This window comes from Micromys minutus, assembly GCF_963924665.1.
Source record: "Micromys minutus genome assembly, chromosome: 4".
NCBI classification, from domain to species: Eukaryota; Metazoa; Chordata; class Mammalia; order Rodentia; family Muridae; genus Micromys; species Micromys minutus.
This window is the reverse complement of record NC_137973.1, coordinates 40,409,268-40,437,216: the sequence shown is the minus strand read 5'-3', so window position 1 is coordinate 40,437,216 and position 27,949 is coordinate 40,409,268. Positions and strand designations below refer to the sequence as shown.

At 35.6% G+C, this 27,949-nt stretch overlaps 1 protein-coding gene across 1 annotated transcript; it reads left to right on the top strand.

Annotated features, from left to right (window-relative positions):
• Positions 1–192: 192 nt before the first annotated feature.
• Positions 193–20,363, top strand: LOC308420072 (acidic mammalian chitinase-like; the record flags this gene model as incomplete). Its single annotated transcript, XM_080916016.1, has 11 exons — positions 193–268; positions 2,595–2,624; positions 3,142–3,343; positions 8,787–8,843; positions 9,765–9,930; positions 16,197–16,321; positions 16,958–17,081; positions 17,345–17,530; positions 19,004–19,123; positions 19,210–19,351; positions 20,353–20,363. The coding sequence occupies 11 exons, from the start codon at positions 193–195 to the stop codon at positions 20,361–20,363; spliced, it is 1,239 nt and encodes a 412-aa protein (XP_080772142.1).
• Positions 20,364–27,949: the final 7,586 nt, after the last annotated feature.

Below are 27,949 nucleotides of genomic sequence, written 5' to 3'. Positions count from 1 at the left end.
AGCCTCAGAATGTAGGGGAAACGGCATTAAGCAAGTGAGCACTTTGTGTAACTGTGGACTTTACCTCCTGCTAGGAGGAATAGTATTAAAAACAGAGTCCATAAGAACGATCTACTGATTTACAAATCAACCATATATACATTGTAGTAAGCAATTTCTATTTAAAAACTCTTGTCATTACTAGGGACAGAAATGCTATATAAAACTAGTGAAGACTCTGCTGGGTCAGCACTGAAGGCATCCATATCCAAGCTTCTTCTCATCATGGGTGAGTGTATAATCAACTATAGAGCCTTCTTACATAGTTTCTTTATTACTCTTTTTTGTAATGTTACTTGTATGTATATTAAGGTTGTGGTGAGCGCTTGCTATAGGATAATCAATTTGGGGGCTTTCCTTGGGAGGACAATTTCTTTCAGTCTTGTGTAGGAGTGAGACCACATAAAACTTTTCCCCTTTTGTATTAGCATTTGTATTGGTGTCCTTGTTCAGGTAATTGTTGATGAGACTTAGCTGGTGTAGCTTATTTGACATCATTAGGTATGGAAATCTCACAGCAATCTTCCTGTTCCCCTGTTTCTTAGAATCTTTCTGCCATATTTTTACTGCTATCCTTGAGTCTTGAGTTAAGAGTTATAGCTATAGCAGTTGGGGCTGGGAACCACATTGTCACTTGTTCTCTGTATTTTGATCATTTTCTTTAATGGTCTCAATCTTTTTCAAGATGCTGTAAGAATGTTTCTTTAATGGGTAAGAATCAAACTTAAGTCTGGGTAGTAATACAAGTATTTAGTATATATTTAGGAGTTATTCTGGTTTAGAAAGTTGGAAACTAGATGTTGTCTGCCAAGATCTAGAACTTCACTACTAGTTTTGGGTATTTGTATGTTTCCACACTTTATTTTTCTCTGTTTACTGGGTCATGTTCTTTGTTTCTTGGTGTTATGTTTATTTATTTGAGAATGTTTGTAGAATAGCTAACTCTGAGATGAAGATCTGCAGAACATGAGGCAAAGCTATGAAAGCAGTTACGTAGGATTATTCTTTTAATTATCCTATATTAAACATTTCTAAGTCAGTGATGGCATTAGATTCTTAGTACAGTCATTCATAGAGCATGACTTTTATATAATTCCAAAATATATTAGCTGCACTAAATCTACATAGTTTTAAACTCACTGACATTCATAATATTTTTTGAAACATAACACCAAGCTTAATTAGTGAAACAGTCAGAGAAATAGGGATTTGCTCAGCTTGAGGGTGTTCAAGCCTTTAATTCCAAGACTCAAATTGTTAAGGCAGAAGGAACTCCAGACAATGGCAAGCCTAAGTTCCACAGAGAGACCCTGTCAAAAGAAAACATTGTGTGTTTAAGCTGAGTAAAGACATCTTGAGATTTATTTCATTGTTATTCTGTCATCATTACAAAATGCTTTGCCACAGTATTCTCAATGAACATCACTGTGATCTAAGAGAAACTAAGTTCCCTGCTTAATTGATGCTTTGCATGTTATATGCCTAAACTCATCCAATCTGTGGGAGAAGAGGCATATTCGAACATGTGGTCTCTTAGTCAAGTGAATGTCAGTTTGTCTTCTATAGCCTTTATATTTAATAATAAATATTAAATAGAAAACAAAAGACAGAGTTATGGCTAGTTCTGAGTAGTAAAAGAATAGGTTGCTGGTGAGGCTGCGGAGAAAGAGGAACACTTCTCCACTGTTGGTGGGGTTGCAAGCTAATACAACCACTCTGGAAATCTGTCTGGCGATACCTCAGAAAATTGGATATAGTACTACCTGAAGACCCAGCTATTCCACTTCTGGGCATATACCCCAGAGACACTTTAATACACAACAAAGATATATGCACCACAATGTTCATAGCGGCTCTATTTATAATAGCCAGAAGCTGGAAGGAACCCAGATGTCCTGCAGAAGATGAATGGATACAAAAATTGTGGTACATATACACAATGGAATACTACTCAGCCACCAGAAACAATGACTTAACCAAATTCTTAAGAAAATGGCTACATCTAGAGAATATCATCCTGAGTGAGATAACCCAGTCACAAAAAAACAGACATAATATGCAGTCACTGATAGTGTGATGTTAACCCCAGAGGCTTGCACTCCCCCAGAAACAACTCACAGACTGGATGAAGTCCAAGAAATAAAGAAAACAAAACAAAACAAAAAGTATTTACAAAACAAGAAATTTTTAACTATTTCCATGTTACACTTTGTTTTACATGTACTTTTTGCTCATTATAACTATTAAGTTTTCAAGGCATACTATCAAACCTTGAAAAAAATTAAGTACTGACTAAAAAATATATTCATATAGTTTTATGTAAAAATTATGTTAAAATCTGAAAAAAAAAGTACTGACAAAAATTTATAATTTTAAGAAAAAAATGTTTAAAACCTGTACATTTATCTTTGTTTTGTAAAATAAAGTTGTTTAAAAAAAAGAATAGGTTAACGAGCATTACCAGGGATATAACAATCTATAATATTCAAGATGTCCTACAAGCCTTCTGAGTTAGATCCTAGAGAACAGCAAGTTAATGTGTCTTCTGTTTCCAGGTCTCAACCTCCTATTGAATACTCAGCTGGGTAAGTAACTGACTACATGTTTTATTATTAGCAAAGAACCAGATCTCCTTAAATTACTTATAATCCAATATTTTTCTTAATATAGATTATCATTAAAGTATATTCTAATATTAATTTTTGAAAAAAATTTAATTACGAGATAATTTATACTATGAAACAAAATAGGTGTACTTTGTGGAGAGTTGACTGTTTTAGTTCTGTTCTCATTGCTATTCAGTATAGCATGACCACTTAAGTGCTATAAACTAATGCCTACCTAGCTCCATATAACAGCTAAACATGTTTTGTCTTCTAAGTAAGCCAAACTTCCCCAATGTATATTTCAAAATGGAATATAAGGCACTTTAAGTCAATTACTATTTCCAAGATGGGCTCATGTGTGAGAGCTCACAACAATCATCTCTAATCAAAGATTAGGCATCCAAAGTACAGGAATAGAAAGAAGCAGGGCCAAACTATGAGCACAAGTCATTAGTAGCAACAAAACACTGTCATCATTAACCCTCACCTTTCACAGACTCTGCCTACCAGCTGATGTGTTACTTCAACAACTGGCCTCAGTATCAGCCACACGTGGGAGGTCTGAAGCTTGATGACATTGACCCTTGTCTCTGTACTCACCTAATCTATTCTTTTTCTGGGATTTGGGAAAACAACATCACCATGATGAAAAGGAAAGATTTGGATGACTACAAAGATTTAAATGACTTAAAAGAGAGGTAAGAGAAAGAGAAGATATGTAATGATACCACATTACATTATTATGAGGGCAATAGTCACCACATGTCAATGCTTCTTAACTACAGGACTGAAAGATTTGATGTAGAAGCCCATTTGGCAAGTTGATCCCTTTTATCTCCACCAAATGGCATACATTTTTTTTTTTTTTTGGCAAAAACATAAGTTTTGAAATATATTTTGAAATTGTTCAGTAAATTAATATATGCATTGTCTTGACCACATCTATAAATTTTTTACATCCATTTATAGTGTCTGCAGATGTATATAAATGTTCATATGCATGCCAAATACCTATATTGAAGTCAGAGAACAACTGTCAAGAGTTAGCTCTCTCTCTTTTCACCATATGGATACTGGGAATTTAACTGAAGTGATTGGGCTTATATTTATTAATTTAACAACTGAGATATATTACCTGTTCTTAAACACTTCTATTTTCAGTAATCCAATCTTTCTTTCCAGTCTTTAAAAAGGCCTGTATTATTATAAACTATAAGCTCCATGTTGCATAAATGTGGTATCTTGCAGTTATGCTTCCTATATCAGTGAAATTTTGTAATTCTTGTATGTATTACATTTTTACTTACATTTTTCTTTTATTTATTGGAATTTGTTGCATTTACATTTCAGATGTTCTCCCTTTCTCACAATCCCATCCTCTCTCCCCTTCCCATTGCCTCAATTAAGGTGTTTCCTTTCCCAACAACCCTCTTTTACCTCAGCACCTTGGCATTCTCCTAGACTGGGAAAATGAGCATTCGCTGGACCAAAGGCCTCTCTTCTCATTGATGTCAGAAAACGCTATCTTCTGCCGCATATGTACCTCAGGCAATGGGTCTTTCCATGTAAACTCTTGGTTGGTGTTTTAGTCCCTGGAAGCAGTAGTGGGTTTAGATAATTGATAATTTTGTTCTTCTCATGGGGTTGTAGAACTCTTCAGCTCCTTTAGTCCTTTCTCTAGCTCTGTTATTGGGGTCCTCCTGTTCAGTCTGACAGTTAGCTGGAAGCATCCTCTTCTGTATCACTATGGCTCTGTCAGAGCCTCTGAGGAAACATCCATATGAGGTTCTTTCCAGGAAGCACTACTTAGCATTAGCGACAGTGCTTGGGTTTATTCGGTGCATTTGAGAAGTATCCCCAGATGAGGCAGTCTCTGGATGATCTTTTCTCCAATCCCTGCTCCTTTATTTGTCCCTTTATTTTCTCTCATTAACATTTTTTAAACGACTTTATTTTACAAAAAAAGATAAATGTACAGATTTTAAACATTTTTTGCTTAAAATTATACATTTTTGTCAGTACTGTTTTTTCAGACATTGAAATAATTTTTACATAAAACCATGTGAATATATTTTTTTAGTCAGAACTTGATTTTTTTCAAGGGCTTGACAGTATGCATTGAAAACCTAATAGTTACAATAAGCGTAAAGTACATGCAAAACAAAACGCAACATGGAAATAGTCAAAGTCTTCTTGTTTTGTAAATATATGTATATTTTTTTGTTTTCTTTATTTCTTGGACTTCATACAGTCTGTGAGTTGTTTCTGGGGGAGTGCAAGCCTCTGGGGTTAGCATCCCACTATCAGTGACTGCATATTATGTCTGTTCTTTTGTGACTGGGTTATCTCACTCAGGATGATATTCTCTGGATGCAGCCATTTTCTTAAGAATTTGGTTAAGTCATTGTTTCTGGTGGCTGAGTAGTATTTCATTGTGTATATGTACCACAATTTTTGTATCCATTCATCTTCTGAAGGACATCTGGGTTCCTTCCAGCTTCTGGCTATTATAAATAGAGCCGCTATGAACATTGTGGTGCATATATCTTTGTTGTGTATTAAAGTGTCTCTGGGGTATATGCCCAGAAGTGGAATAGCTGGGTCTTCAGGTAGTACTATATCCAATTTTCTGAGGTATCGCCAGACAGATTTCCAGAGTGGTTGTATTAGCTTGCAACCCCACCAACAGTAGAGAAGTGTTCCTCTTTCTCCGCAGCCTCGCCAGCATCTGCTGTCATCTGAGTTTTGGATCTTGGCCAATCTGACTGGTGTGAGGTGGTATCTCAGGGTTGTTTTTTATTTTTCCTTCTAAGAAAGACCAAGGCATCCACTTTCTTGTCTTTCTTCTCTTTGAGCTTCATAATTTCTGTGGATGGTTCCTTGGGTATTCCAAGCTTTTTAGGGCTAGTATCCACTTATAAGTGAGTACATACTATGAGTGTGCTTTTGTAACTCCGTTACTTCACTCAGGATGATAGCTTCAAGTTCCATCCACTTGCCTAGCAAGTTGAAGAAATCATTATTTGTGATAGCTGAGTAGTACTCCATTGTGTATATGTACCCCAATTTCTGTATCCATTTCTCTGTTGAAGGACATTTGGGTTCTTTCCAGCTTCTGGCTATTATAAATAAGGCTGCTATGAATGTGGTTGTTCATGTGTCCTTGATATATGTTAGAGCATCTTTTTGGTATATGCCCAAGAGTGATTGATATAGCTGGGTCCTCAGATGGTATTATGTCCAATTTTCTGAGGTCTGCCAGAGTGATTTCAGAGTGCTTGTAGCAGTTTACTTTCTCATCAACAGTGGAGGAGTGTTCCTCTTTCTCCACATCCAAGTCAGCATCTGCTCTCACCTGAGTTTTTGATCTTAGACATTCTGACTGGTGTGAGGTGAAATCTCAGGGTTGTTTTGATTTGCATTTCCCTGATGACTAGAGATCGTGAGCACTTCTTTAGGTGCCTCTCAGCCATTCGATATTCCTAAGTTGAGAATTCTTTGTTTCGGTCTGTTTGCCATTTTTAATAGGATTATTTGATTCTCTAGAATATACTTTGTGAGTCTCTGTGTATCTCTGTAACCCATTTTTAATAGGAGTCTTTGATTTTCTATTGTATAGCTTCTTGAGTTTCTTGTATATATTTGATACTAGCCCTTTATCAGATATAGGATTGGTAAAAATCTTTTTCCAATCTGTTGGTTGCTGTTTGGTCCTTTTGACAGTTCCCTTGGCCTTACAGAAGCTTTGCAATTTTATGAGGTCCCATTTGTTGATTCTTGATCTTAGAGCATAAGCCATTGGTGTTCTGTTCAGAAAAATTTTCCTTGTGCCTATGTGTTTTAAGTTCTTCCCCACTTTCTCTTTTATTAGTTTCAGTCTATGTGGTTTATGTGGAGGTCTTTGATCCACTTGGACTTGAGTTTTATATAAGGAGATAATAAGGATTTTATTTGCATTCTTCTGCATGATGACTGCCAGTTGAATTGATACCAATTGTTGAAGAAGCTGTCCTTTGTTCATTTAATATTTTTAGCTCCTTTGTCAAAGATCAAATGACTATAGGTGTGTGGGTCTACTTCTGGCTCTCCAATTCTATTCCATTGGTCTTCCTGCCTGTTTCTGTACCAATACCAGGCAGTTTTTTATCACAATTGATCTGTAATACAGCTTGAGGTCAGGGATGTTGATTCCCCCAAAAAACTTTTTTATTGTTGACAATAGTTTTTGCTATCCTGGGCTTCTTATTCCAAATGAATCTTCAAATTTCTGTTTCTAACTCTATGAAGAACTGAGTTTGAATTTTGATGGGGATTACATTGAATCTGCAGATTGCCTCAGGCAAGTTGGCCACTTTTACAATGTTGATCTTTCCAAATCATGAGCATGGGATATCTTTCCAACTTCTGAGGTTTTACTTTGATTTCCTTTTTCAGATCCTTCAAGTTCTTGTCATATAGATCCTTCCCTTGCTTGTTTAGGGTCACACCCATGTATTTTATATTTTTATCTGAGTATTATGAAGGGTGTTTATTCTCTAATTTCTTTCTCAGCCTGTTTGTCCTTCAAGTAGAGAAAGGCTACTGATTTGTTTGAGTTAATTTTATATCCAGACACTTTGCTGAAAGTATTTATCACTCATAAAATTCTTTGTTAGAATTCTTGGGGTCACTTAAGTATACTATTCTATCATCTACAAACAGTGATATTTTTACTTCATCCTTTCCAATTTCTATCTTTTTTACCTCTTTTTGCTGTCTGATGGTTCTGGCTAGTCTTTAATTATTATATTCCATAGGTAAGGATAGAGTGGGCAGCCTTGTCTAGTAGCTGATTTTAGTGGGATTGATTCAAGCTTCTCACCACTTAGTTTGATGTTGCATTTTAATAGAAACATCTTTTGTGAAAAATAAAACACCTTGGAATGTGTGTATCTGATCTGTTTATTCACACATAAGACAAAAATAAGGCAATTACTACCATGATTAATGGTACTATCATGAATATAATTAGAAATTAAGCTATTATTTATACTGGGAGTAACTATTTGATTTCTTGCATCAAAAATTACTTGATAATATGTGAGTCCCTATGCCAGAACAACAGAACCAGAATCAGGTAGAGAAAGAGACAATGTATCCAAAACTTTAGCATTGTCTTCTCATGAAAGATGCACTTTGGAAATTGATAGTTTAAAACCAGTATTCCCAAGGGTCAGTGTATTTTTTATATTGGATATATATTTCTTAAGATTTACATTTCAAATATTATCCCCTTTCTTACTTTTCTCTGTAGAAATTTTCTATTCCATTCCCTAACCCTGCTTCTATGTGAGTACTCCCCCACCCACCCATCTACTCACCCACTCACCTATTCTCTGTACTGATTTTGTATTAGTTATCATAGAGAATGAAGACATGATATTTCAAATAAAACATTCCATTTTACTTCATCAAGCAGGGTATGAGTTAATTGTCCTTCTGAGTTGTAGGCACTAGAAATATCGCCCAGTATATTCTTTGCATGAATTGTGAAGTAAGAGTATGAGAAGAGTTAGAATGGCGAGAGGAAGGAAGGGGTTGGAGTGATGTAGATACAGAACACACTTAAGACATATATATATATATATATATATATATATATATATATATATATATATATATATATATATATAAAATAGGAATCTATATCATGTCCATATCCATATTCATATCCATGTTCATATCTAAGTCCAAATCCATGTCTATATCTATATCATCAATATCTATGTTTCTAAATAGTATTATGCTTATATGTCTACAAATAAAATTAGAGAAACAAGAGGTCATAAATTTGAAGTCGATTGTGGGATGGTATACATGTGAAGCCTCAGAGGGAGTAATATTATCTTAAAATTTTGAAAATAAAAATGTAGCTTGTAGAAATTCATACTTTAGATTTGCCCAAGTTACTTTGATATTATTTAAGATTATGGCAAAACAAAAATTGTAATACAACTTTATTAATAGAAAAATTGCTCACAAGTTCACTGTATAATATCATGACAAGATTAAATCATAAAACATACCCAATACCACAAACAGTTCCACTTTAAATAGGAATACCCATGGAATTTGAAATTTCTTTTTTCTTTTACTTTAAAGAAACAACAAGCTGAAAACACTCCTGTCTATTGGTTGCTGGAACTTTGGAGCTGCCTCGTAAGTCCTCTTGAAGACAATCTATTGCAGCAAGAGCTCTGTCTTTTTATCCTACACAGTTTTAGATGGAGTATAAATGAGAAAACTTTGACTATTTCCATGTTACATTTTGTTTTACATGTACTTTATGCTCATTGTAACTATTAAGTTTTCAATGCATACTATCAAACCTTTAAAAAAAGCAAGTACTGACTAAAAAATATATTCATATAGTTTTATGTAAAAATTATTTTAAAATCTGAAAAAAGTACTGACAAAAATGTACTGTATAATTTTATGCAAAAATGCTTAAAATCTGTACATTTATCTCTGTTTTGTAAAATAAAGTTGTTTAAAAAAATAAATGTGTCCACTAAAGGAACATATTAACTAAATAAATGTCTACAGTGTAACTTCAAGACAAACTAGAAGACATTGGAAAGACTAATGTGCATTTCATATGTTTAAATGTTTGGATTAGTATTCTGGCACTCCATCCCCTAAGATTTAGCTACCCATTTCATAACAGATGTCCTTCTTAATGTATCTCAGAATACAAATCCAGAGGAAAAACTGGTATACTTTTGATCTTTGTTTCCAAAAGAAGAGAGAGAAAATGGATCTGTATAAGCAGTAAGATTTCATAGAAAGCACATGACTTTGAGAACTATTTGAAGACCAAACAAGCCAATACATTAGTTGCATTCAAAACAAAGACACCCATATTTAAAACATGGAGCATTAGAATCAGCAATACTAAAATAAAGGGAAAACTGACCCAAAGCAGAGATTGTACATGGTTTTCTTGAGAACTTCAGAGGCTTAATCTGGGGGAATGGTCCTGAAGAAAGGTTCAGAGGCTGGCATTATCCAAGAAAACCTCTTTATTCCAGTGTATGAGGATTCCTAAAGCATTATTTTGGTTTCTTTGGATTCCCTCAGTTTTATCACCATGCTGTCCACTCCTGAGAGCCGCCATTCTTTTATTGCTTCAGTTATAAAATTCCTGAGAAAGTATGGATTTGATGGGCTTAACATGGCTTGGCAGTACCCTGGCTGTTATGGAAGCCGTTCTAGGGACAAACATCTCTTTACTATCCTAATGCAGGTAAGAAAACCAAAAAAAATATCTTTTTTTCTTAGAAGATTTGAAATTTTGTATTTCTGAGTGGAATTATTATATGACAAAACTGAATATAAATTTAGATTTATAAAGTACTATAATTGCAAAGATTCTTAATTATCATAACTTCATGAAACAAGGTATATACTAGTAGTTTTTACCACACGTAGTTTACAAACACAAGATTTATTTATTTGGTATTACACATATGGGTGTTATGTCTGAATATATGCCTACATATGAGGAGAGGGCATCAGATCACATTGGCTAATGTTATAGACAAATTTGAGCCAACGTATGGGTCCTGAAAATTGAACTCAGAAACCCTGGACAAGACAGTCCTCTTACCTGCTGAGCCATGCCTTTAGCCCATGACTACATGAGTTTTAAGACCTGTAATTCATTTCAAATTCACATTTTTCATTATTTTATGTGGATACCACAAGTATTGCACACATACACAAACACACACACACACACACACACACACACACACACACACACACCTCCATAGGTAGGTGGGCACCATAATATTCCATCTAAGACTATATGCTACCAAATATAACCATTTGATAAGAGAAAAATATCATTTCTAGTTGTTGACCAATGGAATCCTAAAGACCTTCCAGATATTTCAGTCTATTGCTAATACTATTGATTACCATTCATAATCTGGTAGCAAAACACTTTTGGTAAACATACCACATACTTGGGTCATACTAGATAGAGAAATATAAATAATACTCATATAGAAAATTCTTGTCTATTGGCTAGTATTTATAATGCTTGATGGTACCATACAAACTATCAGTGAATGAAACTAATCATTAGTGTCACCCAGCTATAAACCATGCAAACTACACTAATGACCTATCCTCAAGTTATTGCCACTAATGCAACAGTAGCACAAAATTTAAAAAAGCAACTGGAAATTCTTTGACTACATTTAGAGCCTTTTTCATGAGAAAGAATCCATACATGACAATGAGACTAAGAACATGAATAAAGAGGCCATGGCTCCTAAGAGAAAACAGACTATAATTATTCCACTAGATGAACATAGCAACAAAGTGACTCCTAATGACATATTGCTATGCATGTATATTGGCGAATCACTTACTCCTCATCAGAGAAGCTTCTGTTTGGAGGAAAAGAGTAAACAACATAGAAAGCAATAAATGGAGGAGAAAAATTTATTTTATTTTTTCTTTTATTGGAAAATTTCTGCATTTACATTTTAGATGTTATCTGTTTTCCACAATCCCATCCCCCTCCCCATCTCATGGTCTCCATGGAGGTGCTCCCTCATCCAACCACCATCTCCAACTTCGGCACCCTGGCATTCCCATACACTGGAAAAATGAGCCTTCGCTGACCAAAGGCCTCTCCTCCCATTGATGTCAGAAAATGCTATCCTCTGCTGCATATGTACCTTGGGCCATGGATCTTTCCAAGTGAACCCATTGGTATATGTTTTAGTCCATGGGAGCTGTAGTGGGTTTGGATAGTTGTTAATTTTGTTATTCTCATGGGGTTGCAAAACCCTTCAGTTCCTTCACTTCTCTCTCTAGCTTCTTTATTGGGATCCTCCTGCACAATGTGACAGTTAGCTGAAAGCATTCTCCTCTGTATCACTATGGCTCTGACAGAGTCTCTGAGAAGGCATCCATACCAGGTTCTTGCCAGGAAGCACTACTTGGCATCAGCAATAGGATTTGGGTTTATTGGGCACATATGGGTTGTATCCCCAGGTGAGCCAGTCTCTGGTTGATATTTTCTCCAATCCCTGCTTCTCTACTTATACATTTATTTCCTCCCATGTATGTTTTGTTATTTAGTCTAAGAAAGATTGATGCATCCAATATCTGCCCTTTCTTCTCTTTGAGATGCATAAGTTCTGTGAATAGTTCCTTGAGTATTTCAAGCTTTCATGACTAGTATCCACTTATAAGTGAGTGCATATTATGAGTGTTCTTTTGTGACTGAGTTATTTCACTCAGGAAGATAACTTCAAGATCCATCCATTTGCCTAGAAATTTGATGAAGTCATTGCTTTTGATAGCTGAGTAGTACTCCATTGTGTATATGTACCCAAATTTCTGTATCTATTCCTCTGTTGAAGGATAGCAGGGTCCTCTCCAGCTTCTGGCTATTATAAATAAGGCTGTCATAATCATAGTTGTGAATGTGTCCTTATTAGATGTTGGAGCTTCTTTTGGGTATATGCTCAAGAGTAGTATAGCTGGATCCTCAAGTAGTACTATGTCCAATATTCTGAATAACTAGCAGAGTGGTTGTACCAGTTTGCAGTCCCACCAGCAGTGAAGGAGGGTTCTTCTTTCTCCATATCCATGCCAGCATCTGCTTTTACCTATGTTTTTTATCTTTGCCATTCTGACTAGTGTGAGGTAAAATCTCTAAAAGCCAAAAGTGGTAGATAATTTTAAAGAAACAGAGTGTTTTATACACAAAATAATACACATATGAACACATGTGTCAGAGAGATTGTGACAGCATGCAGAAGAGCAGGACAAGCTCAACCTAAATAAAATTTCAGCAGAAAAGAGGTGAAGTTGGTACAAATTCTTATCCCTGGCCAAATGGCTATATGTAACACATTGCTAATAGAAAACAGAAAATATCATATTTAATTATTTGACACTTGGTATTTCAATCACATCCCAGATTAAGCTCCATGTTCAAGAGTATATAGTCCATACAAACTGGCCTATATAATTTGTTTTGCTTAGTGAGAAAGAATGTATGAACTTGGATTAGTAGGGAGGTAATGGAGGATTTGGAAAAAGTTGAGAGAGGGGAATTAATATGTTTAAAATACATTGTGTAAAATTCTTAAAAAATAAGTAAAAAGTTAAAGTATTATGATTGAATAATATATTTGATGAATGACATGATAAAGGAATGTAAAACATAAAATAGTACAGTCTATTTAAACAAATGTTCATGGAAAGATGAGAAGTGCTTTCCTTCCAACAACTAACAAGGACACATGCACAACCATGTTTATAGCAGCCTTATTTGTAATAGCCAGAAGCTGGAAAGAACCCAGATGTCCTACAAGAGATAAATGGATACAGAAATTGGGGTAGATATACACAATGAAGTACTACTCAGCTATCAAAAATAATGATTTCATAAACTTCCTAGGCAGATGGATGGATCTTGAAGCTATCTTCCTGATTGAAGTAACGCAGTCACAAAAGAAGACTCATAGTATATACTCACTTATAAGTGAAAACTATCCCCAAAAGCTTGGAATACTCAAGGAACCATTTACAGAACTTAAAAATCTCAAAGAGAATAAATGCCAGAATGTAGATGCCTCAGTCTTTCTTAGAAGGAAGAACAAAACTTTCATAGGAAGAAATAAAGGGACAAATAGAGGAGCATGGATTGGAGAAAAGATCATCCAGAGACTGGCCCACCTGGGGATACAACCCATATGTGCCCAATAAACCCAAGCACTATTGCTGATCCCATAGAACCTGGTATGGATGCCTCCTCAGAGACTCTGCCAGAGCCATAGTGATACAGAGGAGGATACTTACAGCTAACTATCACATTGTGCAGGAGGATCCCAATAAAGAAGCTACAGAGAGAACTGAAGGAACTAAAGAGTTCTGCAACCCCATGAGAATAACAAAATTAACAACTATTCCAACCCACCACAGCTCCTAGTCACTAAAACACCAACCAATGAGTTCGCATAGAAAGACCTATGGCCTAAGGTACATATGCAGCAGAGGATAGCATTTTCTGACATCAATAGGAGGAGGGGTCTTTGGTTCAGTGAAGGCTCATTTTCTCAGTGTATGGGAATGCTAGGGTGCCGAGATTGGAGATGGTGGTTGGATGAGGGAGCACCTTCATGGAGACCATGAGATGGGGAGGGGGATGGGATTGTGGAAAACAGATAACATCTAAAATGTAAATGCAGAGAGTTTTAAATAATTTTTTGGGAAAAAAGAGTGCGTTACAAAGTATTATTTATTATCTGAGCTGGGATAAAAATACTATGATCAACACAATTTATAGAAGTGTTTATTTTGCCTTGAAGTTGTAGAGAGTTAGACTGCATGGCAGTAAGCAGTAGGCATGGTGAATGGACCAATATTTTGAGAGCTACAGCTTGAAGTATAACATGAAACAGCAAGTGTAAACTGGAAGTAGACATGATTTTTTATATCATAGTTTTCCCCACCTATGACTTTCTTCCTCTAGCAAAGTTGTACTCCTTTAAAAATCTTCAAATACATCACTGACTGGGGATCTTCTCAAGTTACTAAGGCTATAGGGGGTATTTCTCATTTAATTCACTACAGTACATAAAATGCTCTCTCAGTAATGAAAACAGTCTGGTGCTATGCAATTAAGGATAGTAACTACATGTATATAAATAGATAAGTCTGTTAAACCATTTTACTGATTCTTTGAGAAGTTCATAAAATGTGTTTTGATCATATTTGCTCCTTGCCAACTACTTGAAAATTCTCTTGTACCAAATAAGTTTGTGCTTTATTTTTAAAATCTATCTAGTACAATGTTTGCTGCCCACATGTTCTTGAAAGTGACCTTCCATTAAAGCATAATCCATTTTTTTAGTGTTTACACTCTTAAAGAAAACTCACTTATCCTTACTCAACCATCTTTTCATTCCAGAATTTTGTCTGGCTTTTGTTTATATAGGTCATCTGAATATTGTTATAATTACTTTGGATTTATATGTGTATCTGTACTTATGTGTTCAGAAACAATGTTTTCTGTTGGTAATCTACAGCTTCTAGTTAATATAACTTTTCTGACTCTCTTCCTGAAAAGAAGAATCTATAGGCCACTCTAGGTTTTATGGTTACTCTTGCAGGACAGATTCTTTTTCTTTGTCTGAACAGGATATTATCAGCCAGGATCTGAATGAGGAACTATGGTGACCAATTTAGATTTGAGTATTCAAAAGCATTCTTCTTTTTTCACATTGTTCTATTGTGTGTCTTCGTCTTAATCTATTTACTATAAATCTAACCTCTGAGAAGAGCTGAGAGATGCATTAATCTATGAGTATATTGACTGGTCATTTGTATTTGGTTTCATCTATGTCCATTTAACAGAATAATAGGAGATTCTTCCCTAGAATCTTTCACCTGTGTAGTCATAAGTTCTTTGTTTTAATAATTATGCCAAGTGTGGGTTTTAGTTTGTGAAGTGGGCCCCAAATCTAATTAGAAAGTGAGCAAGTGTATGCACTAGCAAAAAAAAAAAAAAAAAAAAAAACAAAAAAAAACAAAAAAAAAAACAAAAAAACTCCAGGAGATGACCAGTTTCTGATATTTTTTAAAAATTGTTTTTGTGTTTAGTAGAGACACTGTTGCCTACTTATCCTATAACTCCATTTTAACTATTTTTGATTGTATGCTTGTGTATATATTATAGAGGTTCTATAGTAGCAATTTACTTTTTGTTGAACATATTTAACTGTCAAAAATAGTATCTGGACTCTTAGCTAAACCATGCTTCCAGTATGTTTATAATTTCCAGATACCATTCTATTTTCCCTCATTGGCACAATGGAGAACAAATCCATATATTGTGCAATATATGGGATTCAATATGTAAAGAGAGTAAAATACCTCACTTATAATGTATCTTGTAGTATAACAGCCTAGTCACTTTAACTACTGTCTACATGGCAGTTCTGAGGCATTCTATCTCAATACCTTCTGGTACTCCCAAATAATGTTGTAATAGGAGTAAAACCTAATATTCTAAGTAATATTTGAATCACAAAACTTACCAAGGAATCATCATCTGCTACTTAAAATGATCTGTCTTCTACCTATTTTTTCTCCTTTCCATTGAAATGAATATCAGTCTCATAAAACATCACCTATTGAACAAATAAAAGCAAATTTCTACACAACTGAAAGCTGGATCCAGGGCATCAAAGCAATTGTAGGTCCAAGCATGATGATCCAGGGATACATTGATGGACATCTGAGACCTTTGCCTTGGTTTTGAGTGTCTGCTTAATTTTTATGTAGTTTTGGGAAAAATCTCTATTGCCTGTAAATATTAGGCATGTGTTAAGTTAGTTAACACCATTAACCCAGTGTCTTTACTGAAATATTGACTTACTAAAGTAAGATAAAATATGTAAAGTACTCTAAAGAGATTATATTTTATTTAAGGATCTAAATTAATTCCAACATACTTTTTTATACCTTATTACTCTATAGGAAATACGTGAAGCTTTTGAAAAGGAGGCAAGCAAGAATAAAATGCCCAGGCTGATGGTCACTGCCGCAATTGCTGGTGTCATCTCCACAATCCAATTTGGCTATCAGATCCCCCAGTTGTCACAGTGAGTGATGTACCTTGCACTGAACTACTATAGTGTGAACAGTTTTCTCATCTCTGGGATGTTTTACTGATCTAAGTTTTTGGCCTTGAAAAGGTCATCTTTTGTTTGAATATGTGTAGAAAATAACCATAAAAAGTGATTTTAATCTCAGAGGGTCTACCAGAATCTGACTGAGACAGAATCCTTAGTTATATTCATAACTAAGGATTGAACTGAGGACAGGGACTCCTATGGAAATGTTGGGAGAAGTATAGCAGGAACTGAAGGGGATGGCAACCATATAGAAGATTGATACTGTCAAATAATCTGCATCCTTAGGATCTCTCAAAGATTATGCCAACAACCAAAAAGCAACACAGGCTGGTCTGAGGTTCCCAGCGTATATGTAGCAGAGGACTGCTTTGTCTGGCCTTATTGGGAAAGGATGTTCCTAACTTTTTAGAGACCTGATTCCCTAGGGATATGGGATACCTAGGGGTTTCACCCTCTTAGAAATAAAAAGAGGTGTGTGTGGGGGGGTAAGATCTCTGAAAAAGGGGACTAAAAGGGAGCAACATTTGGTATATAATTCAAATAATTAACAATAAAAAGATAAAGAAAAAAGAAATGATTTTAAGTAATTTCTCCTTACCCTAGGTCTTTGGATTACATGCAAGTCATGACCTATGACCTCCATGGAGCTTGGGAAGGCTACACTGGACAAAACAGCCCTCTCTATAAATATCCATCTGAAACTGGAGTCAAGGCCTTTCACAACATAGTAAGATACTGCAAGACAAGTTATGATATAAATCATAATTAGATTTAGGCAGAAAAACAACACAATTAATGCAAATTTCATCATTTTACGTCATCAGTCATATCTCACTGAGTAAAATTCAAATTTATTGAAATGTTTTATAAAAAATTGCTAGTCATTTTTAGGTCAATATAGAAATTTTAAATGCTTAGGATAAATAGCCAACATAATTAATCATAGATGATCTGTGGCTTGGACACTATAGCTAATTTCTGTCATTGCAGAAATATATCATGAATAAGTGGAAGAGCAAAGGGGTACCACCTGAAAAGCTCATTGTTGGGTTCCCAGCCTATGGACACACCTTCATCCTGAGTGATTCCACTAAGACAGAAATTGGTGCCCCTAGCAATCGTGGTGGCCATCCAGGATCCTACACAAAGAAAACTGGATTTTGGGCCTATTATGAGGTTAGTAGTTGACTGTACAGTGCTCTATGAATCTTATGTGCCTAAGTAGAAAAATGTGCTGACTCTAAATGTTTATTCTGAATTTTTCTTACACTGAGATGAATGTTATTTCAAGAACTTAAATTTTTTGTACCATAGCTTCCAAGTAACCAAAAGTGATAAACATTTAATAACACATGTTCTTTCAATTAGCAGACCATACTCTTTATATTCATCTTTATATACATACATACATACATACATACATACATACACATACATACATACATGCATAAACATGTTGCAATAGATATTAAAAAAATAAGTATAGTTTATATCTTTATTGGCCCCAAGTTCTCATTCCTCAGGCCAGGTTTTAGTAAGGATCCACACACACCACTGTCGCCTGGTCCAAGTTACCCCCATGCCTAACTTTGTCTGCACAATGCCCTTCCCTTGCTGGTTTTCTACCGCCTGTTTTCAGCCTCTGTCCTGGGGTGTTCGTTTACCCCAAAACCCATACAAACACAACTCTACAGCCCAATAGCCTTTTATATAGGTTTATGTATTCAATTCTCAATCCACAAACCCTCTGCATAACAAGATTATATTAAATATACAAAGATACAAACTACCCTTTTATATGAGATATTAAACTTATAAAATCCTTAATGTTCATAGCTGTTTAATGTCAATTATTCCCACCTGGATCTAGCTGGTCTTTCTGGACTTCCATGTTGTAGTTTCTCTCTCATTCTCTGACCTCTCATCCTTCATTTCTCTTCACCTCTCTTACCTTTGCCAAGTCACTGGCTTTCCTTTATTTTACTAATTAAAATGGGAAGGTTCAGATGAAGTCACCTTGTGAGTATGTGATTGGGCAGCCCTTATTGGGAAAGTGGAATTAACATTAAAGTGCAAACAGCTTCAGGACAACCTACACAAACAAACAAAAGTCTCCGAATACCATGAATCTCATAAACAAACACTAAAATTGTGGGCCATTTGTGTAGTCTTAAAAAGTGTAGATATATCTCAGTTCTTCATCAGTTACCTAGAACATATACAGCTCTGGCTTCAGTCCCCATTATCACAAAAATAAAAATAATCTCATAGTATATAGTGATATATGATTAATATATTTGGTAGGCATGGTGGCTTGCACACATTAACTCTGTACTCAAGAAACAGGCAAGAGTATCACCATTTTGCAGTGAGTCCATACAGACTGAGATCTCTCAAACAAAAAAGGAATGAGGTTGTAGCTCATTTGTAAAATTCTTATTATTAGCAAGGCCTTGGGGTGATCTTTAGTGTACAAAATAAAGCAATCCAAATTCTCATATCTAATCTGTAGAATTAGTTTCCCAGAAATCTAATCAATTACAGATTTGAGGTAAACCTTGTGGAGACAAAGAAAGAAAATAAAATACATATGAACATTTTTACATGGAATTAATATTTAAATGATCTGAAATTCTTAACTTTTCAAAGATTTGTACATTCCTGAAAAATGGAGCTGTTCAAGTCTGGAATTCTGCTCAGCAAGTGCCCTATGCCTTCCATGGCAATGAGTGGGTTGGCTATGACAATATCAAGAGCTTTCAAATCAAGGTAAGTTTAGCTTCTTGAATACTCTAGGCCCTGACTCTGAGTCCCAGGAAGCCAAGTAACTCCTGCTGTGATTTTTTTTAAACCAGGCTCAGTGGCTTAAAAGGAACAATTTTGGAGGTGCCATGATTTGGGCCATGGGTTTGGATGACTACACTGGCTCTTTCTGTGATCAGGGTACATTTCCCCTGACCTCTACCTTGAAGAAAGCCCTCAAAGTGGCCAGTGCAAGTAAGTGATTGTAAGAGTATACAGGAGATATATGTGTTCCTTCATCAATTCTTAGGAAGCATTGACATGCCAGGCTCTTTCCCAGTGAGATTCTCACTATTTCTCTAACTGCTAATCTCCATTCCAGAAATTTTATATTTTATGGGAAATCAGGAGTTCTTAGGTTTTTTTGTTTTGTTTTCTTATTTGTTTTTAGATTAGATAGGCACCCTGGGAGGGTTTAATGGGAATCTCTACCTAGATCTCATAAATCTAACCTATTATTCATGGGGATTACTAATGCCTATATTTATTCCATGCTTTTTAAAAAATGCATTTGTTTGTTATTTATACCACAACCTCTAGAAAGGTTTTATATATACAGGGTGTCAGTGGCTATTTCTTAAATGAGTTATATGGGAAATGTCTTAGTTAAGGGTACTATTGCTGTGAAGAAGCACCATGACTAAAAGCAGCTTGGAAAGGAAAGGATTTATTTGGCTTAGACTTCCATTTCCATTTCCCTCAAGGGAGCTAGAGCAGGAACTTCTAAAAACCAGGGATCTGCAGGCAGGAGCTATTTCAGAGGCCATGGAGGGGTGCTGCTTATTGTCTTGTTCACCATTGTTTGCTCATCTTGCTTTCCAAAAGAACTCAGACTACTATCCCAGACTACAATGGGCATGGTCCTCCCCATCAATTGATAATACAATGCCCTACAGGTTTGCCTGCATTCCAGTTTTATGGAAGAATTTTTTAAATTGAGGTTCACTTATATCAGATGACTTTATCTTTTGTCAAGTTGACATAAATTACCCAACAAAGGGAGGTCAACTTCTTAAATTGTGAATTAGGCAGGCTTGATACAATAAGTGCTCATAATTTCTGATACTACCTGAGCAACTCTTGAGTTTATTGTACCAACACCCCAGGCCACTTACCCCTGCCCAGTTCTCTTGTTTAAGAGCAGTCAATATCCTCATATAAACTCATTGATCTTCTTTTTATGCTATATGTTTTAGGTTGCCGGTAAGGTAACTGCTCTTCCAGCTAACGGGACTGGTATCAAGAACAGCAGCTCTGGGGCATTGTAGCCTTTGTTTTAACTCAGTAGCAAATAACAGAAGTAGCACCTGGCACTGCCTGAATGGAATCACATTCTGGAACTGACAAGGACAATCTGTTCTTAAGAGCAGCTGACACTGCTGATCTAGACACGGACACTATCTGCTACCTTTCTCCAGAGGCTCTACATTGTGTCTCTTGCCCCTTTCTAGGACCATCTTACTTCTACCTAATATACTAAAATAAAACAAGCAGTCAGAACATGAGTGTCTTTGATAATTTTTCAATTTAGCAAAATTTATATTTATTTATTCTTTTAAAATAGGTTTATATTTCTTTGTTAATTACACAAATCTGTACAATTCATTTTATCATACACATACCACACTACTTCTTACCCCCTTTCTTTGTGACATACTGATCAAACTTGCTCCTGAATGGACTTCTAATTCTATCTATTTATCCAGGAACAGACTTGGCAAATCTAGTCTAGGGCTTGGGCCAGAGCTTTGAAACTGTTAAAACTTAATCCTATATTCAATATAGGACCAATATCCAAAACATAAAAGGAATTCTAGGAGTTAGACTCCCAATAAAACCAAATATCACAATTAAAAATGAGGTATAGCCTGTTTATTATTTGTATGAAGAAAGGCACTGATTTATTTGAGTTAATTTCATTTTTTATAAATTTTAAAATATATTTTATTCTATTTCTGCTATACTTATATAATAAATACATCCAACTGCTGTTTACCCTGAACCTTTCCTCCCAGTCCCTTCCCATATCCCCTTTCCCAGATTCATTGCCTCTATATTTTTGTATTTCTATTTCTATTCAGAGAAAACAAGGTGTCCTAGTAATATCAACAAAACTCAGCATAACAGGCAACTGATACGAGCAGCTACAAAGACCCTTAGCCCAACATTAAGTTGAGCACAGGAAAATCCACAGAAGTCAGAAAAAATTGTTAGAGCCAGAGGGGTGGAGGGTATTAGGACAACATGGACCACAGAATCAACTAAGCAGGGCTCGTAGCAGCTCACAGAGACTAAAACCATAGCAACAGGGTCTACATAGGTCTGCAATAGGCCATCTGCATAATGCTGTGTTTCTTTAGCTTAGGGCTTTTGTTGGACTTCTAACAGTGGAGGTGAAGATGTCTCTTTTGTCTACTAATGGATCCTATTTCATTTTTCATAAGACTTATTGCACCTTAGGTGATGTTTTGAGTGTACAGTAAAATAAAAAGCTAAATTTTAATTTATCTTGTAATTTGCCTATCTAATATAAATTTAAAAATGTTCTTCTAAAAAAATAAAAATAGTGTGCATGGGCCAAATGCTCAGGCCATTTGCCACCTGGGACAGCAGAGATCTGGGGACACAGGCCTGGTGATAATGCACTATGATTAACCAAGTCGCAGAGAGGGCTAGGCAGAGCACAAAGAAAATGCACCCTTGCAGCCTACGGTAAGGCCAGACCTATGGCAGAGAAACTCAGGATCTGCCCGCTTTGCCACCTGGAAAACCAGAAATCTGGGACACAGGCTAGGTGAGATTATGCAGTGAGTGACTAGAGCACAGAAAAGGCTGCATGGAGGAAACAGAAAATGAACCTATTTTGGTCCACATTAGGGCCAGACCTCTGGCAGAGGGACTCGTGGTCCACCCGGAAAGCCCAGGTACACAGACTAGACTCATAGGCCCACAGTAAGGCACAGGCCCTTGTCAGTAGAAGCCTGTTTCTGCCCATGAAAGGCAGTGCTTAAAGTTTAACTCTATAGGCCCTCTTACACCTGGAACAAAGGGGAGCCTGGCACATGTGCCAGGGAGAGCACACCAGGAGTTCTCAGAGAGCAGAAAGTACTGTGCTATCTGAAAAAAAAGTCTGTTTTGACCTAGAGAAAGAGCCAGGTCCCTGCCAGTAGTAGTCAGAACCCCTGGGAACAGGGCTGAGCTACAAGAACAGCCTCACAAGAGCTCCCACACCTGAGCCCAAAAAAGACAGAGCTGAGTCACTACTACCAGAAGTCACTACTACACTTGCCCACTGAAAGCCAAAAACTCTGAAGGGGTTATCTTCCTGAGCCCACAGACCTTCAAGTCCATAGGAGAGATGAAAGAACTTAAGCAACAGAAACCAAGACAACCTGGCAATATTAGAACTCAGCTCTCTTACTACAGCAAACAGTGGATTGCCAAAATCTCCAGGATAAGAAGACTCAGATCTGAAATCATACCTCAAGATGATGATGGAAATCTTTGAGAAGAGCATTAATAACTCCCTTAAACAAGTACGGGAGGAGAACCATAAACGAATAAAAGCTCTTAAAGAAGAAATACAAAAAACACTCAAAGAACTCAAAGAACTACCAGAAAACAGAAACAAAGAGATGAAGGAATTGAAAATGGAAATAGAAACAATAAAAAAAAAAAAAAACCCACAAAATGTGACAACCCTGGAGATGAAAAACCTAAAAAAGAAATCAGGAGTCACAGATGCAAGCATCTGCAACAGACTACAAGAGATGGAAGAGAAAATCTCAGGGGCTAAAGACAATGTTGAAAACATAGACAAAACATTCCAAGAAGATGCAAAATTTAAAAAGCTCCTATGCCAAAATGTCCAGGAGATCTAGGACACAATGAGAAGACCAAACCAAAGGATAATAAGAATATCAACTAAAAGGCACAGTAAATATCTTCAGCAAAATAGTAGACAAAATGTTCCCACCCCTAATAACGAGATGACTATGAGCATAAAAGAAGCCTACATAACTCCAAATAGACCAGAAAAAAATTTCTTCTCAACTCAAAACAGTAAGTATTCAAAACAAAGAAAGAATACTAAAAGCAGTAAGGGAATAAGGTCATGTAACATAAAGGCAGACCAATCAGAATTACACCTGACCTCTTAACAGAGACTATGAAGGCTAAAAGATCCTGCACAAACATTATACAGACCCTAAGAGAACAAAAATGTCAGCCCAGGCTAAGATACCTAGCAAAACTCTAAAACACCATAGATGGAGAGATCAAGATATTCCAGGACAAAACCAAATTTATGCAATATCTGACCACAAATCCAGACCTACAAAGAATAATAGATGGAAAACTCAATACAAGGAGAAAAACTACATCCTAGAAAAAGCAAGAATAGAACTAAGCAAGAAAACCAAAAGAAGACATAAAGACATAATTCTACCTCTAAAAGGAAAAATATCAGGAAACAGCAACGACTATTCCTTAATATCTGTTAACATAAATGCACTCAATTCCCCAATAAGGAGAAATAGACTGTCAGACTAAATACATAAACAGAATCCAGCATTATGCTGCATACAAGAAACTCATCTCAGAGACAAAGACAGAAACCAACTCAGAGTAAAAGGCTGGGAAAAACTTTCCAAGCAAACAGCCCCAAGAAACAAGCTGGAATAGCCATTGTAATATTGAGTAAAGTAGATTTTCAACCAAAAGTTATCAAAAAAGATAAGGAAGGGCACTTTTTACTCATTACAGGGAATATTTATCAGAAGAAACTCTTAATACTTAACATATATTCTCCAAATACAAGAGCACCCATATTAATAAAACTAACCACACTAATCTCAAAACATACATTGCACCACACACGATAATAGTGGGGGACCTCAACACCCTACTCTCATCAATGGACAGATCATGGTAGAAGACACTAAACAAGGATACACAGTAAAACTAGCAGAGGTTGTGAACCAAATGTAATTAATAGAGATGTAGAAATCATTTCACATTAAAACAAAAAATACACTTACTTCTCAGCACCTCATCGAACCTTCTCCAAAATTGATCATATAGTTGGTCACAAAACAAGCCTCAATAGATATAAGAAGATTGAAATACTCCCATGCATCCTATCAGATCACCATGGACAAAGGATGGTCTTTGATAACAACCAAAACATAAAAAAGCCCTTATACCCATGGAAGGTGAACAATGTTCTGCTCAAGAATGCATGGTCAAAGAAAAAATAAAGAAAGAAATTAAGAATTTTCTAGAATTTAATGAAAATGAAAGCACAACATATCCAAACTTATGGGATGCAATAAAAGCAGTACTAAGAGGAAAAGGCATAGCCCTGAGTGCATCCAAAACTAAACTGGAGAGAGCATACACTAGCAACTTGACAGCACAGTTGAAAGCTCTAGAACAAAAAGAAGCAGATTCACCCAAGAGGAGTATACAGTAAAAAAATAATCAAACTCTGAGCAGAAATTTACCAAATAGCAATAAAATTAACTCAAATCAGTAGCCTTCCTTTACTCAAAGGACAAACTTGCTGAGAAAGAAATTAGGGAAAAGAGATTTTTACAATAGTCACAAACAATGTGAAACACTTTGGTGTGACTCTATCTAAGGAAATGAAGGACCTGTATGACAAGAACTTCAAATTTCTGAAGAAGAAAATTGAAGAAGATCTCAGAAAATGGAAAGATCTCCCATGCTTATGGGTTGGAAGGATCAACATTTTAAATATGGCCATCTTACCAAAACAATCTACAGATTCAATGCAATCCCCATCAAAATTCCAACTCAATTCTTCAAAGAGAATTGCAATTTGCAAATTCATCTGGACTAACAATAAACCTAGAATATCAAAATCAAACCTCAACAACAAGAAAACATCTGCTATAATCACCATCCCTGACCTCAAGCTATTTTACAAAACAATTATGTAAAAAACTGCATGGGACTGGTAAGGAGATGGGTAGGTTGATTGATGGAACAAAATAGAAGATCCAGAAATGAACCCTGACACATATGGTAAATTTATTTTGGACAAAGTAGCTGAAAACATTCAATGGAAAAAGGACAGCCTCTACAACAAATTGTGTTGGCTCAAGTGGCACTCAGCATGCAGAAGAATGAAAGTAGACCCTTTCTTATTTCCTTGTACAAAGCTCAAGTCTAAGTGGATCAAAGATCTCCACATTAAACCAGGTACACTGAAACTATTAGAAGAGAAAGTAGTGAAAACCTTTGAACACATAGGCACAGGGGGAAATTTCATGAACAGAACACCAATGGTTTGTGCTCTAAGACCATCGATCAAGAAATGAAACTTAATGAGACTGCAAAGTTTCTGTAAGGCTAGGGACACTGTCAAGAAAACAAAGCTGCAGCCATCAGAGTGGAAGAAGATCTTTATCAACCCCATATCAGATAGAAGCCTAATATCTAAGGTATACAAAAAAGTCAAGAAGTTTGATGCAAGAGAATCAAAGAATCCTATGAAAAAATGGTGTATATAGCTAAATAAAACATTCTTAATTGAGGAATCTCTAATGGCTGAGAAGCATCTAAGGAAGTGTTCGACATCCCTAGTCATCAGGGAAATGCAAATCAAAACAACCTTGAGATTCTACATCACACCAGTCAGAATGGCTAAGATCAAAAACTCAGATGACAGCAGATACTGGTGAGGATGCAGAGAAAGGGGAACACTTCTCCACTGTTGATGGGGTTGTAAACTGGCACAACCACTCTGGAAATCAGTCTGGTGATTCCTCAGAAAATTTGACATAGTACTACCTGAAGACTCAGATATTCTACTTCTGGGCATATACTCCAGAGATGCTCCAACATACAACAAAGACACATGCACCACAATGTTCATAGCAGCCCTATTTATAATAGCCAGAAGCTGAAAAGAACCCAGATGTCCTTCAGTAGATGAATCGATAAAAAATTATGGTATATTTACACAATGGAGTTCTACTCAGCCATCAGAAAAAAAATGACTTTATGAAATTCTTAGTAAAAATGATGCATCTAGAGAATATCATCCTGAGTGTGATAACCCAGTCACAAAAGAACAGACATAATATGCAGTCATTGATAATTGGATACAAACCCCAGAAAGCTCTGAACACCCCAGAAACAACTCACAGACTATATGAAGTTCAAGAAAAAACAAAGACCAAAAAAAGTGAAAAACCATTATGCTTAATCATTACACACAAGAAAACTTTGACTATTTCCATGTTGCATCTTGTTTTACATGTACTTTATGCTCATTGTAACTAGTATGATTTTAAAGCATACTTTCAAACCTTTTAAAAATATCAAGTACTGACAACAATGTATTTGTATAATTTTATACAAAAATGCTTAAAATCTGTACGTTTCTCTTTGTTTTTTTAAAAAAAAGTTGTTAGATTTATAAAAAAAAAACAAATAAAATATAGTCTTAAAAAAAAAAATACCCGAAGGATGCTAGTGAAGCTTAAGTGGCAATTCACTGAATTCAAATCATGCTCACCAGATACAAAGCGAAGTTGCAGGACAAGGTTTGTGTGGACTTGATCTGAGGTGTAAAAGAAAAGAATGTGAAAGGGAAAGGACAGGTGTGCATGCATACCAAGACATTGAGACTCACTACCCCTAAAATGCCTTGAGGTGAAGTTTGCAAGATAGGGTATCATTTCCAGAAGAGCATCCACAAGCAACTCATTGACTTACATAGTCTTTTTGAGATTGTTGAGCAGATTACTTCCATCAGTATTGAGCCAGGAGTGGAGGTTGAAATCACCATTGCAGATGCCTAAGACAACTGTTTAAATAAATTGACTTAATTGTTTAAGAAAAAAAAAAGAATTAAGCAAGAAAACCTAATGAAGAAAGACACAGAAACATAATCTTACTTCTAACAACAACAATGTATGGAAACAACAATCATTATTTTTTAATATTTGTTAATATAAATGGACTCAATTCCAAATTAAGGGGACATAGATTATCAGACTGGATATGTAAATACGATCCAGCATTTTGCTGCATACAGAAAATTCACCTCAGAGACAAAGACAGAGACTACCTCAGAATAAAAGCTGGGATAAAAAAAAAACTTTCCAAACAAATTGTCCCAAGAAACAAGCTGAAGTAGCCATTCAAATATTGAATAAAATAGATTTTCAAATAAAAGTTATCAAAAAAGATGAGGAAGTACACTTTTTACTCATTACTGGAAAAATCTATCGTGATGAATTCTTAATCATAAATATCTATGCTCCAAATTTAAGAGGACCCAAATTCATGAAATAAATCGTACTAAAGGTAAAATCATCTATTGTACCACACACAATAATAGTGAAAGACTTCAACACACCACTCTCATCAATGGACAAATCATCGAAGCAGAAATTGAATAGTTATTCAGGAAACAAGTAGAGGTTATGAAACAATTAGAAGTAATAGACATCAACAGAACATTTCATCCTAATAGAAAAGAATATACCTTCTTTCAGCACCTCATAGCAACTTTTCCAAAATTTCCCATATAGTCTGCCACAAAATAAGTCTCAACAGATAAAAGAACATTCAAATACTCCCAGGTGTCCTATCAGATCACCATGGACTAAGGTTGTTTTTTAAGAACAACAAAAACATCAAAAATTCCACATACACCAGAAAGCTGAACAATGCTCTATTTATTGATAACATGGTCAAGAAAGTAATAAAGAAAGTAATTAAAGATTTTTTTAGAATTTAATGAAAATAAAAGCACAA